Here is a 21,543-nt window from a genome sequence, read left to right as displayed (position 1 = left end):
ACTGTTTACAACAGCAAAAACAGGGAAGCAACCAAGGTGCCCATCAATGGATAAATGGATAAATAAATTATGGTATATTCACACAATGGAATACTACGCTTCGGTAAAGAACATTGAGGAATCTGTGAAACATTTCATAACATGGAGGAACCTGGAAGGCATTATGCTGAGTGAAATTTAAAAAAAAACAAATTAGTCAGTTGCAAAAGGACAAATATTGTATAAGACCACTCTTACAACAACTTGAGAAATAGTTTAAACTGAGAAGAAAACATTCTTTTGTGGTTACAAGAGGAAGGAGAGTGGGAGGGTGCAAGAGGGGTATTCACTAATTAGTTGGTAGATAAGAACTACTTTAGGTGAAGGGAAAGACAACACACAATACAGGCGAGGTCAACACAACTGGACTAATCCAAAAGCAAAGAAGTTTCCTGAATAAACTGAATGCTTTGAAGGCCAGTGTAGCAGGGGCAGGGGTGTGGGGACCATGATTTCAGGGGACATCTAAGTCAATTGGCATAATAAAATCTATTAACAAAACATTCTGCATCCCACTTTGAAGAGTGGCATCTGGGGTCTTAAACGCTAGCAAGCAGCCATCTAAGACGCATCAATTGGTCTCAACCCACCTGGATCAAAGGAGAATGAAGAACACCAAGGACACAAGGTAATTATGAGCCCAGGAGACAGAAAGGGTCACATGAACCAGAGACTACCTCATCCTGAGACCAGAAGAACTAGATGGTGCCTGGCTACAACCAATGACTGCCGTGACAGGGAACACAACAGAGAACCCCTGAGGGAGCAGGAGAGCAGTGGGATGCAGACCCCAAATTCTCATAAAAAGACCAGACTTAATGGTCTGACTGAGACTGGAAGGACCCTGGTAGTCATGGCCCCGAGACCTTCTGTTGGCCCAGGACAGGAACCATTCCCGAAGCCAACTCTTCAGACATGGATTGGACTGGACAATGGTTTGGAGAGGGATGCTGGTGAGGAGTGAGCTTCTTGGATCAGGTGGACACTTGAGACTATGTTGGCATCTCCTGCCTGGAGGGGAGATGAGAGGGTAGAGGGGGTTAGAAGCTGGCGAAACGGGCACGAAAAGAGAGAGTGGAGGGAGGGAGCAGGCTGTCTCATTAAGGGGAGAGTAACTGGGAGTATGTAGCAAGGTGTATATAAGTTTTTATGTATAGGCTGACTTGATTTGTAGACTTTCACTTAAAGCACAATAAAAATTTTTTTAAATTATAGGGGCCCTGGTGGCACAGTGGTTAAGAGGCTGGCTGCTAACCAAAAGGTTGGCAATTTGAATCCACCAGCCGCCACTTGGAAACCCCATGGGGCAGTTCTACTGTGTTCTATAAGGTCGCTATGAATCAGAATCGGCTTGATGGCAACAGATCAAATTATACATGCATTTGCCCTTTGTTTACCAGTCACATTTCTAGGACTCTATCCAAAAAACATTCTAAAAAAACAGTAGAAACAACCCAAGTGTTCATCAACTGAACGTTGTAGTATATCCATACAATGGAATAGTACTCAGCCATAAAAGGAAAGAAGAACCCATACATGCTACAACATGGATAAACCTTGAAAATATTATGCTAAATGAAAGAAGCCAGCCACAAAAGACCACATACTATACGATCCCTTTTATATAAGATGCCCAGAAAAGACACAGAAAGATTAGTGGTTGCCTAGGGCTGGGGCACAGAATAGAGACTGACTGCTAATTGGTCCAGGGTTTCTTTTGGGGGTGATGAAAATGCTTTAAAATTGACTGTGGTGATGGTTGCATAACCCAGTGAGTATACAAAAAATCAATGAATTGTACATTTTAAATGGATGAATTTTATGACATATTAATTTTATCTCAATAAAGCTGTTTTAAAAGAATATGCTGGCAAAATACTAAATGAGTTATGAACAAGGCTTTCATTGCTGCACAGTAAATTATAAGAGCAAAAAAAACCTGGAAACAACTCAAATGTCCATCAATAGAGAACTGGTTTAAATAAACTATGGTGCATCCGTAAAATAAGAGCACTCCAACTGTGAAAAAGAATACGGAACATCTCTATATACTTCTATAGGCTAATATACATGAAATACTTTTAAATTTTAAAAAAACATGGAAAATGTGGTTATGGTACGCTACACTTCGTGTAAGAAAGACTGTGGGAGCAACACAAAGATACATACATAAAATAATGTATTTTATATCAAATTTTAACTTTGGAACTACATAATTTTATATAGTTTAGAAATCAATTTTTAAAAACGATTTAACTCAGTATTGAAGTCACTCCTGAGGTTCACCCTTCAGCCAAAGATTAGACAGGCCCATAAGCAAAACAAGACTAAACGGGCACACCAGCCCAGAGGCAAAGATGAGAAGGCAGGAGGGGACAGGAAAGCTGGTAAAAGGGAACCCAAGGCTGAGAAGGGGAGAGTGTTAACACGTTGTAGGGTTGGCAACCAATGTCACAAAACAATACGTGTATTAATTGTTTCATGAGAAACTAATTTGCTCTGTAAACCTTCACCTAAAGTACAATAAAAAAAGAAAAACAAATTTAAACACCTAAAAGGGCTCTAAAAAATAGTTCATTTATTAAAAAAAAAAGAGAGAGAGAAAGGAACAAATGAACCTTTCTGTATTTCAAATTGGTGCCCAACTGATCTCAAGTGAATTTAACCCATAGTATTTTCGCCATACACCTTTATGGGGATATAGCATTAGGTTAAAACATACACACACACCTACTGTATTCGGTGTTCTTACTGACAGTTGTAATACTCGTCTTATTTTTTGAAACAACCAAAAAAGTAAATCATTTATTATGTTGTTGTTATGAATGAAAATTCAGCATATGATAAAAAAGCAGAAACACTGAATAAAGTTAACTCAAAACTGTATTTTCTTTCATTTGAATTGAGAAATATCATGACTTACTTTTCTCGTTCTAAAATAATACCTTTTTCTTAGCACTGAACACTGAAAACGCCTTAAAGCAGTGACAACTTAATGAACACAATTTTGCCCAGACTGTAGTCTCTAAATAGCATTTCCCACTAAACAGAATCAGGGTTCCTTGGAGAAATGTCTGACTCCAGGTCTGCAGTAACAACGTATAAAGAAAAGCATGGAACATCTTGTTCTGTCCTAAAGCAAGGAAGATTACTGGGATCTTGTCCAAAGGACACAGGAATCCACTTGAAAAGGCTCTCACTGGGCAAAGATGGGACATCTGAATATCAAAAAGAATAATGACTGTAAAGCATCACATACAATAAACATTTTAAAAGTAAATGCAAATGTAGGATGTAAAAAATATAAAATGTAAAAAGGATGTAAAATGGTAAACCACTCCGGAAAACAATATAACAATGTCTTAAAAATTTTAATTCTTATCTACCATACCACCTAGTCATTCCATTCCTAGGTATCCACCCAAGGGAAATAAAAGCACACGACCACACAAAAACTTGTCTATCAACGTTCTTAGCAGCATTATTCAGAATAGCCCAAAAACTGGAAACAACCCAAATGCCCATGAACAGGTGACAGATAAACAAATTGTGGTATTTCCATATAACAGAACACTACTCAGCAATAAAAGGAACTATTTAGTAACATTCTTAACAACACGGATGAATCTCATAGTAATTATGCTGAATGAAAGAAGCCAGGCCAAAAGAGTACATACTATATTACTTATTTATAAAAATTCTAGAAAATGCAAATTAATTTATAGCGACAGAAAACAAAGCAGTGATTACCTGGGGATGGGGAGAAGCGGGAAGGGGAAGGAGAGAGGAAGGGATAACAAAGGAGCACAAGAAAGCTTTTGGGGGCAATGGATATATACATTATCTTGATTGTGCTGATAGTTTTATGCATTTATGCATATGTCAAACTCAACAAATTGTATACTTTACATACATGCAGTTTATTTTATGTTCATTATACCTTAATAAAGCTGTGAAAAAAAAAAAATCCATGGATTCAAAATGATGAGCTTCCCTCCCACTTACCTCTCCCACCCAAAAAAAATAAATCTCTTTAGAGATTGCTAGGGTGTCAATTCATAATTCTTAAATTTAATAAAGGTAAAGAGCCCAGGGTTTCTGTTGCCATTCCTGTACAAATTATATTTTAGGGCATCCAAATAGTTATTTGGTGAAAGAAAGTTCTTCTTTTATAGAAGATTATACTAGTAAATGCAATAGGAAGGAAACAATGAGAAAACCCCTATTTTGCATCCCACAGTGAAATAACAGATCTAGGTAAATATCACTAATGGTACTTAAAGCATCAGGCAAAAGGTAAATGAGGAACTTATTATAATGGCTAAATCAGACCAACATCACCTAAATCCACTGACTAATCTTAACCAGAGAGATACTATGTGCCTCCCAATTCATTACAGTTGGAAACACATGGCACTGTTTTCAAAGTATTCTTACAAAGAAAAGCAGGAAGGAGGGGAGAGACAGAAGGAAGAAAGGAGGGAGGGAGGGAGGAAGGAAACAACCTAAATCAGATCAAGTCTTTACATCTAACTACCAGATAAAAGGAGCCCCGGTGGCACAGTGGTTAAGAGCTTGGCTACAACCAAAAGGTCATCAGTTCAAATCCACCAGCTGCGCCTTGGAAACCCTGTGGGGCAGTTCTACTCTGTCCTATAGGGTTGCTATGAGTCCGAATCAAATCGATGGTAATGGCTTTACCAAATTAAAGAGAAATATTTAAAATGATACCTTGAGGATACAATCAGCCAAAATACAAAATGTAGGAAATTCTTTAGGAAAAAAATGACCTAGTTTCTACAAAGAATAGATGGTGTGTATTTTTCAAATGGTGAAAGGAGAATTATTTAAATTAAAAAGCCTTAAAGTATTATCATTCAATCCACAGTGTACTGTAAAAAATGTTTTGAAGACAATTTGGAAATGTCAAATATGATATAGGTGTTAGATGATATTTAGGGATTCTTGTTAACACTACCGAGTATAATAATAGTAGTGTGTGTGTGTGTGTGTGTGTGTGTGTGTGTGTCCCTGTCTATTAAAGACACATGGTATGGAAGTATTTATAGCTGGAATTATATAGTGTCTGGCATTTCCCTTCAATTACAGCACACACACACAAAAAGTGGCAGGGCCAGGGACAGATGAAAAAAGAATGGCAAAATGTTGATAACTGCTGAAGTCAGACCTTCGGTACATGGGGGTTGATGATACTATTCTCCCTAGTGTTATGTTTCAAAATTTCCATAATAAAAAGTTTTCTTTAATTAAAAATAATTAAATTATTAAACTTAATTAAAAGTTAATAAGTTGGAAATAACAGAGTCTAAAGTAACTAACCTCTGTCCTGAAGCGAGGGCAATGGGTGACTGCCCATTGGGGGGCCGAGGCTCCTCACAAGTCTTCATCTCCACCTCTACCTTATCCAGACACTGAAATAAAAGCGTTGGAGAGCTAAGCATCTGCATAAAAACCCACACAGCAGCACAAAGGAAGACAGTACTGACTGTGTCTTGCTCATCTGTGTGCTGTAGTGCCTAGTTAAGTGCTGGGCCCACAGTGGGCAGACAATAGATGTCTGCTGAATGAATGAATGAACAAACTAAAATGCAAAGAAGGGCCTCATTTTTCTCCTTCTACTTCCATTAGCAGTAGAGCCTCGTGACAAACATGGGGTTATATCACACAGAAAGGTAAAACACAAATCCAAATTATAGGGATTAATTCTGTTCCTGAGGAATCCGGACTTGAGGGTAAAATCTGAAGGGCTTTAAAGCTGATAATCACCCAATAGTCAACATGAACTAAACTTCTGATTTTTCCTCTCAAAGGATTCCAAAGGAAAATAGGTAAATCTAAGCACCTGGGTAGCAAAACTTCTTTTAAAAAAAAAAAAAAAACTCAGGAATCCTGGGTCTTGTAATTTGGTGCTAACTCCTATACTACCTTACATAGGAATTCCAGAATAAGTTCAATTAATAGCCACTCTGTGTCAAAGAGAAGCCCACAGAGCCAGACAGAAGCACCCACTACTCCCTAAAAGGACAACCTCCCCATCTTCTCTTAGGTCTTTTACAAGTCTACCCCAGCCATCCCCATTTGATTAGTCGTAATCAAGAAAAGTCATTACCAAGCAAATTGGATGCGTCTTCAACTTTGTCCACTGGATCTGAAAGAGGAAAGCAAAGAATCAGGGCTGTGGGAATTGACCCTCAAGAAGGCAAACCTACTCACTGAAGGGAGAAGCAGCACTCTGATCCCCATTCTCACCCGGATGGAGGCCCTGTTGCAGTAGACACGAGTGATGGCCAACCAGGTGGGCAGCTCCAGCACATTCTGTAAAACCTCTTCATCCAGCTCCAGGTTGGTCAGCTGACCCTCCCCTTTCAGGGTGCTCAAGTTGATTTTGTCCGGGGAAAGATTCTTAGTGAACCTGGAGAGAGTGATGATAAGAAGCTATTATTTCTATGGGAATATGGTAAACGGACATGATAGCCAATAACACTTCTGAATTTGGAGAAAAGAGAAAGTTAGAGAACAAATATGGACGAAGACCACACTGCGCCTACATCATGTAAGATGTTAGGCAGACCCATCGCCCTACTTGTTATGATTGTGTCATTGCCCTGCTCAAACACCTACAATGGGGATTCAAGGAAATGATCATAGCAGTGCAGCATAGCCTTTGGATATTACCAAATCTCCACATAAAAAGAGAGTAACTAGATAGCAAAACAAAACAAAAAACCATGGATACCATTTAAAACAAAATTAGAAGATAAAGTATCCTCATAAACGCCCATATATACAAGCAGGTGGGGGAAAAACAACAGCTGCAAGACTTGAGTACTATAAGTAAGTGGCTGTGCAGAACACACACAGAGGGAAGCAACAGGACATATGACAAATCTGAAAGCAGAAGAACCTCAAAATAGACAACAGGTATTAAATGAAAAGGAAAGTGGGCCATTTTGAGAACAGCAACTGAAACTGGGAGGTGCTTTGTCCACTACAAAGGGTCCCCGACCAAAAACACCAGTTGCTGAGTCGAATCCAACTCACGGCGGCCCTATAGGGCAGAGCAGAACTCCCCCCAAAGGATTCCCAAGGAGTGGCTGGTGGATTCGAACTGCCGACCTTTTGGTTAGCAGCCGAGCTCTTAACCACTGTTAAGGGCTCCAAAGGGTTCCCAGGGCTCCAGTGGGTCCCCAGGAAGGCCTAAAGTAGCTCTATAAACTCACAAAACTGATCTTCCAAGGCCCCCAGATCAAGAAGGAATTGGTGGAAATGGAATCAAAATTGAACAAGGTAAGGATGACAGAAATGAAGAAAAGAGACAGGTCAAATAAAAGCAGGAAAGAGGAACAGATCAGGCTGTCTCAGAAAGCAAGCCATTGCATATTTTTTAACACTACTTCAAACAACAGAAGAGGGTGCCTATGAACTTAGAACAGTTACCTGAAGCAAGCCTCCTTTCAAAGTTGAGGAAATTAAATTCACATATAAATTGAGCAACAGAAAAGCTACTATGATAAAAGAGAGAATTCGGAGCAGATCACAAGCGTACAGTCAAACCACATGGCACGCCGGAGAGACATGCTCAAAAGCTACACATACAGATACACGTAAAACCATAAAGTAGTATTTTAAAACAACTACAAAATTTAAGGTGATACAAGACATAAAAGAACAACCCAAATCAAAACTAGAAAAGCTCAAAAATGAGATGATAGTAATCAAGAATTAGAAACAAGAGGGGGAAAAAATCATATAAATGAAGACTAAAGTAGAAGGAGCATAATGCAAGTGCTACCAAATTAATGCCTTAAGATCAAGGGAAGGTGAAACGAGAAAAAAAAAATCTTTAATTCTAAAAGAATTAGAGATAAAATGACAAAAGCTTCAGGATGGGCAAAGAAGTTCCACAAATAGACAATAACAATCCCTGAAGAAGCACACCAGAGCAAAGCAGTAGAATACTAAAAACCATAACTGAAGATTTTTCTAAAATAAAATGGATATGAAACTTGATTTTGAAAAACTGCATCATGTGCCCAAGAATGCCAATCCAAAGCAACCAAAATCAAGTCATTTTCTAGTAAAATTAATGAACTTCGAAGAAAAAAAAAATTCCTTGGACATCTCAGCAAAAAGAACATGTGAGATATATATATATATATTTTTTTTTTTTAATTGACAAACTTTTTGGCAGCAACACTTTATGCCAGGAGAAAATTGAGTAACATATGTAAGATACTCAAAGGAAAAAAAAAATTCAAGCCAAGGAGTTTGTATTCAGCAAAACAACCTTCAAACATAAAAGGCTCATACAAACAGTAATCAATACACAAGAACACAGGGATTATTGTTCCTAAGGACTCTGCTAGAGGACACGCTTCAGCCAACAAAAAATAACTAGAGAGATATCAATGTAAGAACTGATAGTGAGGATTAAATATATAATTACTTCTAGTTATAAAACCAAATGAGGGTTCAAAAGGTGAGATTATAATGTGTAATGTCTATCTGACAATGCAGCTATAGTGCTACCATTAAAAAAAAAAATGGGGGAAGAATGGGATAGCGTACACCAAAAAATAATTTTTTAAAACAATTTTCAATATAATTGGTAAGAGTATTATTAGATATTATGATTCTATTCTGCGATTGTTGTATGTGTAATGTGGAATAAACTGAGTAAGAATGGGATTTTGTAACACTATCATCCCCTGTGTCCTTAAGAACCAGGATTCTTGGTAAAATATAATCTACAAGAGTCAGGTAAAAACCCTGTAGTCCTAAATTTGAACTGGAAATATCAGTATAAACTCAAAAGGCCTTCCCTCACCTTTCTCTCTTTCTCCATCCTATATATCCACCTTCATTCTGTACACTGAAAATAACAAGAAACTGATCGATCCAGTAGCAATGAACATCCCTAGCACCCAGGTTGTGATCTTGAAATGTCACTTCCCATAAACAGAAAACGGGACTTCTTGGAGAAATTACTAATTTCAAATCTGGAATAGGAAATACACAAGATGAACCTGAAACATCTTGTCATATTAGATAGCAAGAAAGCTATCCAAGACTACTAGGCTCTTGCCAAAAGAACACAGGAACTAACTTGAAGAGGCCCAACTGGCCAAAGAAAGGAAAGATAAAACTTCAATAAGGATAAGAATTGCAATGGATTCAAATCTATCTCTCTAAATCCTTGAGTTCATAGCGATGTTAAAAAAATTAACTGGTCATTTTCTGAGAATGAAAGTTATTAACTTTATTATCTTGAAAACTGTCTTAAAAAAAAAAAAAAACCCAAGTGTTTAGCCTGCCTTTCCATATAACTAGGTGGTGACAAACTGTAAATTAAGGGAGGTATCTTCTTATAAAATTACTCCAGTTAATAAATGAAAACTAATTGATAAAATTAGCATAAAACCATTTTGCAAGTCCCTGTGAATTAACGGCTTTCCGTATCGAGTATAAATGGCTGCTAACTTGAGAAGAGCACAAAACCTAGACATTATGTGCCTTGTGATGAGAGAGCTGAAAGTGGGACCCAGATACTTGTACACCAACGTTCATCGAAGCACTATTCACCATAGCCAACAGGTGAAAACAATCCAAGGGTCCGTCAGCAGATAAAGGATAAACAAAATAGGGTGCATCCATACAAGAGTGTTATTCAGCCATAAAAGAAGAATGAAGTTCTGCTACATGCCACAATACAGATGAAACTTGAAGACATTATGCTGAGTGAAATAAGCCAGATACAAAAGGGCAAATACTCTGATTCCACTTACATGGAAAATCTAAAATAGGCAAGTTTGTAAAGACAGAAAGTAGACTAGGGGTTACCAGAGGCTGGGAGAAGAGGGGATGGGGAGTTGCTGATCAGTGGGTTCAAAGTTGTTACTTGGGCTGATGAAAAACTTTTGGAAATAGTGGTGATGGTTGTACAACATTATGGCTGTAACTAATGCCACTGAATTATACACTTAAAAATGGTAAATTTTGTTATATATATTTCACCACAATTAAAAAACAACAACAACCCAAAAGAAAAACCAGATTGCTGTGTACCGATCCCAGCATGTCTGACTCATTAGGATCTCCAGGGGAGCCTGATAATTTGCATTTCTAACAAGTTCCCAGGTTATGCTGAAGCTGCTGGTACAGAGAGCACAAACCGAAAACCACTCTGCAGAGATACATTCTGAAATATTTACAGATGTAATTATATAATATTTGAGATTTGTTTCAGAATAATCCAGGAGAGGAGAGAAGGAAGTAGGAAGGAGGTAATACATTATAAAAGATTAACCATAAACTGGTAATTGTGGAAACTGAAAGATTAAAAACATGGAGGTTCGTTATACTTTTCTTTCTACCTTTGCATGTGTTGGAAATTTTCTGTAATAAAAGTTTTTAAAAAGGAAAGAAGGAAAAAGGATATGGAAGAATTAGCAAAAAGAGGGAAGAAAAAAAAAAAGGAAGAAAGGTAAGAAGACAACTAGAATTAAATAAACCAAATAAAGTAAAATATTTACAAGAGGAAAATAAACTACATTATATGATGTTTAGGGATACATAGAATGTACCAGTGTGTTAACAACAGATTCAGGAAAACACTTACTCCTTAGGGGAGAGGAGGGTGTAACCAGAAAGTGGGCTTCAACTGTATACCGAAACCCATTGCCCTCAAAGCCGCGATTCCAGCTCTCAGCGACCCTTATAGGACAGAGTAGAACTGCCCCATAGGGTTTCCAAAGAGAGACTGGTAGATTTAAACTGCTGACCTTTTGCTTGTTTGTTTTCAGATGGAGGAATTTTTTTCTTTATTATTATTGTACTTTAGATGAAGATTTACAGAACAAACTAACTTCTCACTATACCATTAGTACACATACCATTTTGTGACCACTGGATACCAACCCCATGACATGGCAACACTCTCTCTTCTCAACCCTGGGTCCCCCGTTACCGGTTTCCCTGTCCCCTTTGGCCTTCCAGTCCTTGCCCCGGGCTGGTGTGCCTCTTTAGTCTCGTATTGTTTTATGGGTCTGTCTAATCTTTGGCTGAAGAGTGAACCTCAGAAGTGACTTCATTGCTGAGCTAAAAGGGCGTCCGAGGGCCATACTCTCGGGGTTTCTCCAGTCTTTGTCAGACCAGTAAGTCTGGTCTTTTTCTGTGAGTTAGAATTTTGTTCTACATTTTCCTCTAGCTCTGTCTGGGACCCTCTACTGTGATCCCTGTCAGAGCAATCAGTGATGGCTGCCCGGTACCATCTAGTTGTGCTGGACTCAGTCTGGTGGAGGCTGTAGTAGTTGTGGTCCATTCGTTCTTTGGACTAATCTTTCCTCTTGTGTCTTTGGTTTTCTTCATTATCCCTTGCTCCAGATGGGATGACACCAGTGTAGTGTCTTAGATGAAACTGCTGACCTTCTGGTTGACAGCCAAGCTTTTAACCTTTCAACCTTTCAACTGTATGGATACTGCCTATTTTTCATATTGGGAGGTGACAATACAACCGTTTATTACTCTCTATACCTTTCAGGGAAACCCTCGTGGCGTAGTGATTAAGTGCTACGGCTACTAACCAAAGGGTGGGCAGTTCAAATCCACCAGGCGCTCCTTGGAAACTCTATGGGGGCAGTTCTACTCTGTCCTATAGGGTCGCTATGAGTCGGAATCAACTCAACGGCACTGGGTTTGGTTTGTTTTTTTATACCGTTCAGAGCCCCAGTGGTACAGTGGTTAAGAGCCTGGCTGCTAACCAAAAGGTCAGCAGTTCGAATCCACCAGCCACTCCTTGGAAACCCTATGGGGCAATTCTACTCTCTCCCATAGGGTTGCTATGAGTCATAACTGACTTGATAACAGTAGGTTTGTTTTTATACCTTTCTGTAAGGCAAATATTTCATAATAAGTTTTCCTAAGATTTCTACCAATTACCTATTATAGGTACTTACAGTTGGGAGAGCTACTCCTCCATAGGTCTCTCACGCTCCTACATGTCTTGCTGGGTATGCCAAGAATGCAAGGCCCTGATCACTCCTTAGCCAGGTCTTTTCTCAGGATTGTGTCTGCAATGAGTAACTTGAGGGATGAAGTCTCACACCAGGACAAAGGCAGGCTTGCTCACTGCTTACTATAAAAGCAATGGATCCCCCAAGCCCAATGTTCTTCTCCTGTAACACATGTGCAGACATCCATCTGGGCTCATTCACATCACTCTCACGGGACTTGGTGGGCAAGGAGAACTGATGCAAACATGGTATCATTTTGCTTGCTGGGCCGTAATAAGATTCTTTGTCTCTGATCCAGGAGTCTCATGTACTCTGCTATTATTCATGAAAACAGTAGTAAGATAATTATTAGTTTGTAAGTAGGATAAAGTAAAATCCCAGACCCTGGTACCTATCTTTACTGATTTTAATTCAGTTAAAAAAAAAACTTTTTTTTAATTACAGTTTACTGAATATGGACCAACGTGGCACTTTATTCACTGAACCAAAAGCACAAGCTTTCTTTCTATAATGGTTCCTACTCTCTCAAAACTAACTTGCCACAGAAAAAAAGAGGATGGCTACCTGCAAGGAAACAAGGCTAGGGTGTAAAAGAGAAAGAAAGCTTTTTTTTTTTTAATTGTGCTTTAAGTGAAAGTTTACAAATCAAGTCAGTCTCTCATACAAAAATTATATACACCTTGCTCTGTACTCCTACTTGCTCTCCCCCTAATGGGACAGCACACTCCTTCTCTCCACCCTGTGTTCCCCACGTCCACTCAGCCAGCTTCTGTCCCTCTTGGCCTTCTCATCTCTCCTCCAGACAGGAGCTGCCCACATAGTCTCATGTGTCTACTTGAGCCAAGAAGCTCACTCCTCATCAGTATCATTTTCTATCTTATATTCCAGTCCAATCCCTGTCTGAAGAGTTGGCTTTGGGAATGGTACCAGTCTCAGGCTTACAGAAGGTCTGGGGACCATGACCTCTGGGGTCCTTCTAGTCTCAGTTAGACCATTAAATCTGGTCTTTTTACTAGAACTTGAGGTCTGCGTCCCACTGCTCTCCTGCTCCATCAGGGATTTTCTGTTGTGTTCCCTGTCAATGCAGTCATCGGTTGTAGCCGGGCACCATCTAGTTCTTCTGGTCTCAGGCTGATGCAGTCTCTGGTTTATGTGGCTTTTTCTGTCTCTTGGGCTCATAATTACCTTGTGTCTTTGGTGTTCTTCATTCTCCTTTGCTCCAGGTGTGCTGAGACCAATTGATGCATCTTGCTAGTGTTTAAGACCCCGACACCACTCACCAAAGTGGGACGCAGAATGTTTTCTTAATAGATTTTATCATACCAATTGACTTAGATGTCCCCTGAAACCATGGTCCCCAGGCCCCCGCCCCTGCTACTCTGGCCTTCAAAGCATTCAGTTTATTCAGGAAACTTCTTTGCTTTTGGTTTAGTCGAGTTGTGCTCACCTCTCCTGTATTGTGTGTTATCTTTCCCTTCACCTAAAATAGTTCTTCTCTACATTTTTTTTTTACTCTCTAATTAGTGAATACCCCTCTCTCTCCCTCCCTCCCCATCCTTGTAATCATCAAAGAATATTTTCTTCCGAATTTAAACTATTTCTTGAGTTTTTATAAAAGTGGTCTCATACAATATTTGTCCTTTTCCAACTGACTGATTTTACCCAGCATAATCCTTCCAGATTCCTCCACGTTATGAAATGTTTCACAGATTCATTATTGTTCTTTATTGATGTGTAGGAAAGAAAGCATATCTTAAACATTTCTACTAAAAAAAAAAAAAAAAACAACTATAAGCAAAGGAAGATGCGGTATGCCCCTAAAGAACTCTGAGGAAACAAAGTTTTAATGGAAGGAAATAAAGCAGAAAACAGAACTCAACATGATTTTTAATCACGAGGTACAGGCAGGCTTTCTTTTTCAAGTCCCTTATGTATTTAAAAAAAGACTACAATGATTTCCTTCTGCCCAAACCAGCCAACCTCCTACACTTAGGTGTCAGGGAAGCCAAATCAGCTCAGAAATTGGTGTGAGGCATCCTTCAAAAGTATGAGTCTTAAAGATAAGAATTTTTAAACAGACATAAAATTAGTTTTAAAGGCTAGAACTATATATCTCCTCCCTACCTCCCCACAGATTCTGATGGGACCACACCTCCCCACCCGAGATGAGAATCATTATAGGACTGAGCCATGGTCAGAGAGCGTGCTGTACAGATCCCTCTATACGCAGGGGTGAGGACAAAAGGCTGAGAACTACTAAGATAAGCAGTTTTTCCTGACAACAGAAAGTCACTTTTAAGAAAAGAAACTGATGACCTCTCTGAAAAATGAGGAACATACTTTGGATAAAATGAAACATAAACACAGTCAAGAATAAGTTATACTGCTTATTAGCACTGACATTCTCAGACTGAGTATATTAAATAGGTACCATATGTCTAATTTTTACATCGCGTTCCATGCAAAATCTAACTCTATTTATAGCTCCACTTAACAGCTTCATCTAGGCCACCGCATAGTATGGAGGTAGTTCAGATGACACAACAGCTTAAAATAATTGCATGTGTCTTTTTGACCTATAGGCTGGACCAGATCAATGTCCTCTGATCAACTGAGAAAATGTCACTTTAAAAACAATTTATTTTGTACACCACAAGTGGGGAAAAAGCCTCATCCTCTAACCTGGACTAGCAAAGCCAAACTGCCATTGATAATGACAGTTACAATAATTACATCTTACTTTGTACCAGATATTGAACTAAGAATCTTAAAAACATCTCAAGTATAGCCCAAGACAGGAACCATTCCCTAAGCCAACTCTTCATACAGGGATTGGACTGGACTATGGGATAGAAAATGATACTGGTGAGGAGTGAGCTTTTTGGATCAAGTAGACACATGAGACTATGTGGGCAGCTCCTGTCTAGAGGGGAGATGAGAGGGCAGAGGGGGTCAGAGGCTGGCCGAATGGTTACGAAAAGATAAAGTGGAGGGAGGGAGCAGGCTGTCTCATTAGGGAACAGCAATTGGGAGTTTGTAGCAAGGTGTATATAAGTTTTTGTGTGTGAGACTAACTTGATTTGTAAAATTTCACTTAGAGCACAATCAAAATTTAAAAAAAAGAGTTATGCAACTGATTTTGTCTGCATTTTACAATGATAACAGAGAATAGGTGAAAAGGGGCTGGTGGGGGTGTGGGTGGCTGAGGGAAGTTTGTAGAGGTTTGCTCAGCCAAGGAAACCACTGCTCTGAGAATTACACAAGAGGACCAAATTTCGGCTACCTCATCAAATAAACAGGGAGCAACAGTCCATAATGGCATACAACTTGGTTAAATGGCAGCAATGTCTTGAACTATTCCAACTTATATTCAATTAAAAAAAAAAAAAATTTTTTTTTTTTTTTTTTTTTAGCCAGTCTTAAATTCCCATGTGGCAACTGGGTATTGAATTCTTGAGAAGAACCACATTTCTCTTTCTATCCCCCACCGTCCCTGGCACAAACTTTATTCACCATTTGTTCTCCTAGTCAAGGATGATATCACTCACAGCCCAAGGTGGCTAAAAAGGCTAATGGCAGCCTGCTATTTATTCCACTTCACGTATGTGGGAAAACATTTTCTGGCCATCTGTTAACTGTTACTCAGTGTGGAAGCTAAGATGGAATCAAGTTGGAAAAACAGATTCTGATCAAGCTTCATGTCTGCCAGAGGACTGCAATCTGCCAAAGAGATGGCAGAGAAAGGCTCTCAAGACATTTTTGTGAAAGTGTACCACAATGTTGGGAAGTAAGAATTCTTCGATTTGCAGATTCACAGAATTTCAGAGCTAGAAGGGATCTTAAATAATCATTTGATCCACATCAATGATTTGCAAATGAGAAAATGAATGGACAGAAAAAAAAAAAAAAAAAAGCCCAAGGGTCAAAGCTAGGAACTGATAAAGGTGGGACTAAGAATACGGCAGAAATGGGGCTCAGCCCAGCATTCCTTCAACTCTCACACTATCTCGCCTCTGTCAGTACTTTTATTGTTAAAAATAGGATCAATAATTATCAATTGGCTTCAGGTCCCACAGAAATTGAGCCTTCATCGGAGAAGTAAAAAAACATCCACAGATATACTTCCTTCATTCACTAGTTTTTTTCCTACTGAGGTGATCAAAGCCCAGGCCTTGGCTTCTAAGCTTCCTACCCAAATCTACATCTAAATATTTTCCCTGCTGAGTCACACCACCTGTTTATCTTTAGGCAAAGATATAACACAACTCTGAAGCACTTGGTTTGGAAAGCAGGATCCCCTGCATTATCCAAAAAAAAATCTTAATCACTGAAGTAGGTAACATTATTCCGGCCCAGATAATCTGATAGAATATGTCATTCATTCTTAGAGGTATACTCTAACAGGATTTATTCTCAAAACTTCTGCACAGATATATGTCTTCCTTAGGGAAAAAAGTCTCTTTTCCTTATAGATTTCGTTTGTTGTTTACAATACTGGGTGGTGGTGGTGATGTGTTATTTGAGGTGCAGTTTATATACAGTGGCTCATTCCTGAACTCCATTTTGGCCAATTTATCTATTTACCTATACTTATGCCAATACCAGAGTCCTTGGGTAGTGCAAACAGTTAAGTATTTGACTACTAGACAAAAAGTTGGCAGTTTGAACCTACCCAGAGGTGCCGTGGAAGACAGGCCTGGTGATCTGCTTGAGGTCACAGCCTTGAAAACCCTATGCAGCACAGTTCTACTCTTACACACATGAAGTCACCATGAGTCAGAATCAATTCAATGGCAACTAACAACAATTCTGATACCACACTGTCTTAATTACTGTACCTTTAAGTCTTTAAGGCGGATAGTAAAAATTATCCAATTTTGTTCATTTTCAAGATTATTTTGACAACCATAGGTACTTTGCATTTCCACATATTTATGTCAGTCTGCCAATTTCTGTTAAAAGGGGGGAGTACCTGCTGAAATTGACAGGAATTGTGTTTAATCTACAGCTCAATTTCATTCAGCTTATCCTTGAATGTTATATATATTCAAGGTATAATATATTTATTTAGGTTTTCTTCCAGCGATGTTTTGTAGTTTCCAATATACATCTCCTCTTAAAATTTATTTCTGTATATTTTATGGGTTTTGACACATAATTTTTTAACTGTTTGCTGCTAGAAGACAGAATTTTATTATTACTATTATTGTGCTTTAAGTAAAAGTTTACAATTCAAGTTGGATTCTCATACAAAAACTTATATACGCATTGTTATGTGACCCTAGTTGCTCTCCCGTAATGTGACAGCACACTCCTCCTCTCCACCTTGTATTTCCTGTGTCCATTCAACTAGCTCCTGTCCCCCTCTGCCCACTTGTCTCACCTCCGGACAGGAGCTGCCCACTTAGTCTCATGTGTCTACTTGAGCTAAAAAGCACACTCCTCACCAGAATCATTTCATGTTTTATAGTCCAGTCTAATCTTTGTTTGAAGGGTGAGTTTCGGGAATGGTTTTAGTTTTGGACTAACAGAGAGTCCAGGGGCCATATCCTCTGGAGTCCCTCCAGTCTCGGTCAGACCGTTAAGTCTGGTCTTTTTACCAGAATTGGAGTTCTGCAATCCACTTTTCTCCTGCTCCATCGGGGATTCTCTGTTATGTTTCCCATCAGGGCAGTTATTGGTGGTAGCTGGGCACCATCTAGTTCTTCCAATCTCAGGCTGTTGGAGTCTCTGGTTTATTCGACCCTTTCTGTAGAAGACAGAATTTCTTAAAAGCGATTTTTTTAATACCAACTTTGAATCCTGCAGCCTTACAAAATTCAGTTATTAGTTCTAGCAGTTGTTTTGTAGAATCCTGAAGATTGTCTATGAAATCTGTGAATTTTTACTTTTCCCCTTCCAATCTTTATGACAATAAATTTCCTAGTTGTCTTGTTGTTTGTTATTGGTTTCTATTTTAATTATGATAAAAGAACATATTCTGCAAAATTTCAGTATTTTAAATTTAGTTACTTTATAGCTCATCATATTCGTATAATGATCTTGTATCTTACAACCTTTATAAACTCACTTATATTAGTGCTTGTATTTTTTTGTAGACACTATAATTTTTCTATATACAAATTCATGCCGCCTGCAAATGTACTTCTTTTTCAATCCAGATGCCAATTTTTTTTTCTTGCCTCATTTCACTGACTAGAACTTCCAATACAATGTGGGCTAGACATCATGAAACAAGAAAGCCTTGTCTTGTTTTCTATCTTAGGGGCAAAGCAGTCAATATTTCATCATCAAGTATTATGTTAGCTGTAGGTTTTTCATAGATGTCCTTTATCATACTAAGGAATTTTTTTGGTTTTTTTTTTTTTTATCCCTACCTCGCTGAGAGTTTCTATCATTACTGGGTGTTAAATTTTGGCAAATGCTTTTTCAGCATTTACTGAGATGGCTTTTCTCTTATATTATGATAATATGGGGAGTCACAGTGATTGATTTTAGAGTTTTAAACTAACTGCATACTTTCGTTAAATTGCACTTAGCCATATCCTTTTTATACAAGACCGAATGCAATTTGCTGATGTTACTATGTACTTCTGAGTCTACGTTTATGATAGATATTGGTCTTTAATTTTATTTTCTTGTAACGTCTTTGTCAGGTTTTTGTTATCAGGGTCATGTTGGATGACTTAAACAACTTGGAAAGTGTTTCCCTTCTCTATTTCCTGAAATAGTTGGTGGTGTAAAGTGAGTATTATTTCTTCCTTAAATATTTGATGGACATCATCTGTAGCTGGAGTTTCCTTTGTGAAGGTTTTATAACAAATTCAACTTTTTAATAGATACAGAGCTACTCAGATACTCCATTTCATCTTGTGCTGTTTTAATAAGTTATATCTTTCAAGTAATTTGTCCATTTCACCAAAGTTGTTGAATTCACTGACAAAAAGATATTAATAATATCCCATAATATCTTTTGAATATCTATAAGATATATAGTGAAAGCTTCCCATCATTCCTGATATCAGTATTTGGTTCTCTTCTCTTCTTGATAGGTCTTGCTAAAACTTAATCAATTTAATTCAGCTTTTCAGAAACCAAATTTTGGCTTTATCGCTTTCTCCATTGCTTATCCTAGTTTTAAATTTCATTGATTTCTACTCTTATTTTCAGTATTTCCTTTCTTCTCCTTATCTTGGACTTAATTTGCTTATCTTTTTCTAGCTTCTTAAGATGGATATTTTGATCACTGATTTTAAACCTTTTCCTTTTCTAGTACAAGCATTTAAAGCTATACATTTCACAAAACTCATTCTATTTGCTATATCCCATAGGTTTTGATATATTAAATTTTTATTATCAGTTACTTTGAAATATTTTCTAATTTCCTATATGGTTATTTTATGATCCATGGGTTATTTAAAAATTTATTTTTAAGTTTTCAAACATTGGGGGTTTTCCTAATTGTCTTGTTGTTACTGCTTTCTATTTCAATTGTGATTAAAGAACATACTCTAAAATTTCAATCTTTTGAAATTTATTGAAAGTGACTTTATAGCTCATCATATGATCTATCTTGGTGAACATTTCATGTGCACTTGAAAAGAATGTATATTCTGCAGTTGTTACATGTCATATTCTACAAATGTCAGTTTTTTGTTAATATTGTCCCACAGATCACTGGGGTTGTTTATTTTTGTTTTTCAATTTTTCACTTTGTCCTTCAGAGCAGATAATTTCTCTGGGCAGCAACTGAATCTCACATCAATTCTTTCAGCTTTCCAACTACTGCTTTTTGTTAGGCTCCACTGTATCCTCCCCAATGCATGCCAAGGACTCAGGCCAAGTTGAGAGGGAGATTTGGGAGTTGCCCCTTCTGTGGCTCCCTCCTTTCTAAGTCTTCTTCCCTTGCTTTCCAGCCCCTCCTAAACATCATGTTCTGACTTCTCAAGCTAGAAAGATAGCACATTTTTGCTTGTGTTCTAGCCACCACCCACTATGCAAATTGGGGAGTGCTCTCAAGCAAAGAACTGTACAGATGTGAACCTTACCCAGCGCAGTTCCCACCTTTCAAGTTCCTCATCAGTGTCTGCTTGATTTGGTCATTTTCTGCTGTCTTCAAAGAGTTGTGTTTTACATATTGTCCAGAGTTCATAACTGTTATCTGAGCAAGGACTACTTTGATACAAGCTATCATTGTTAGGTGCCACCAAGTTGGCTCTGACTCATAGTGACCTTACGTACAGCAGAATACTGCCTGGTACTGTGCTATCCTCACAATAGTAGGTATGTTTGAGTTCACTGTTGCAGCAACTGTGTCAATTGAGGGTCTTCCTCTTTTTCACTGATCTTCTACTTTACCAAGCTTGATATCCTTCTCCAAAGATTGGTCCCTCCTGATAACATGCCCAAAGTAAGCGGGACAAAGTCTTGTCATCCTTGCTTCAAAGGAGAGTTCTGGTCATACTTCCTCCAAGACAGATTTGTTTATTCTTTTGGCAGCCCACAGTATATAGTCAATATTCTTCAACAACATAATTCAAATGTGTCAATTTTTCTTCACCCCTGAAACTACTGTCTTGAGATAATCTTTAAAACTTAAACAAAAATACTCCCTGAATTCTTCTTAAAACCAATGGTAGTAAAAAATGTCTGCCTTGAGCATTATGCGCTTTTACTCGTTGCCGTCAAGTCGATTCAGGCTCATAGCAACCCTATAGGACAGAGTAGAACTGCCCCATAGAGTTCCTAAGGAGCACCTAGTGGATTCGAACTACTGACGTTATGGTTAGCAGCCATAGAACTTAACCATTATGCCACCAGGGTTCTTTTATCTATATGTGATCAAATTGATGACAGCAACTCAAAAGATTAGACAGAGCAGTGAATCTATGTTAATGGGGAGGAAGAACTCAGAAAAGGAGGGTGAGGGTGGTTGCACAACTCAAAGAATGTAATCAATGTCACTAAATGGTACATATAGAAACTGTGGAACTGGTGTAAGTTTTGCTGTGTATAGTCTCAACAACAATTACAAAATAAGTAAATTTAAAAAAAAATTAATCTTCAGTCTTCCATTTTCATTGTCCAGCTTTTGTGTACATATACAGCAAATGAAATTACCATGGCTTAAGTCAGGCATACATTAGTAATCAAAGTAACATCTTTGCTTTTCAAGATTTTGAAGAGGTCTTTTGCCCAGTGTAATACGTTTGATTTCTTGACTGCTACTTCCGTGGGCATTGACTGTCAATCCAAGTAAAATTAAATCTTTGACAACTTCAATACTTTCTTCATTTATCATGATGTTGCTCATAGGTCCAGTTGTGAGAATTTTTGTTTATGATGAGGTGTAATCCATACTGAAGGCTGTAGTCTTTGATTTTCATCAGGAAGTGCTTCAAGTTGTTTTCACTTTTGGCAAGCAAGATTGTGTCGTCTGCATATCACAGGCTGTTACTGAGCCTTCCTCCAG

The 21,543-nt window shown here is 38.2% G+C and overlaps 1 protein-coding gene across 1 annotated transcript in view; it reads right to left on the bottom strand.

Moving 5' to 3' along the window:
- BLTP3A (bridge-like lipid transfer protein family member 3A) overlaps positions 1-21,543 on the bottom strand; it is a 91,609-nt gene that overhangs the window by 47,818 nt on the left and 22,248 nt on the right. The window contains exons 2-4 of the mRNA XM_064284845.1: positions 6,310-6,472; positions 6,170-6,208; positions 5,380-5,471 (exon numbers count right to left, since the gene is read on the bottom strand). Coding sequence (XP_064140915.1) covers positions 5,380-5,471; positions 6,170-6,208; positions 6,310-6,472 — 294 coding nt within the window. The remainder of the gene's footprint in view (positions 1-5,379; positions 5,472-6,169; positions 6,209-6,309; positions 6,473-21,543) is intronic.

This window comes from Loxodonta africana, chromosome 1 (genome assembly GCF_030014295.1).
Source record: "Loxodonta africana isolate mLoxAfr1 chromosome 1, mLoxAfr1.hap2, whole genome shotgun sequence".
NCBI lineage: Eukaryota > Metazoa > Chordata > Mammalia > Proboscidea > Elephantidae > Loxodonta > Loxodonta africana.
This window is presented reverse-complemented; position numbering and strand designations above follow the sequence as displayed.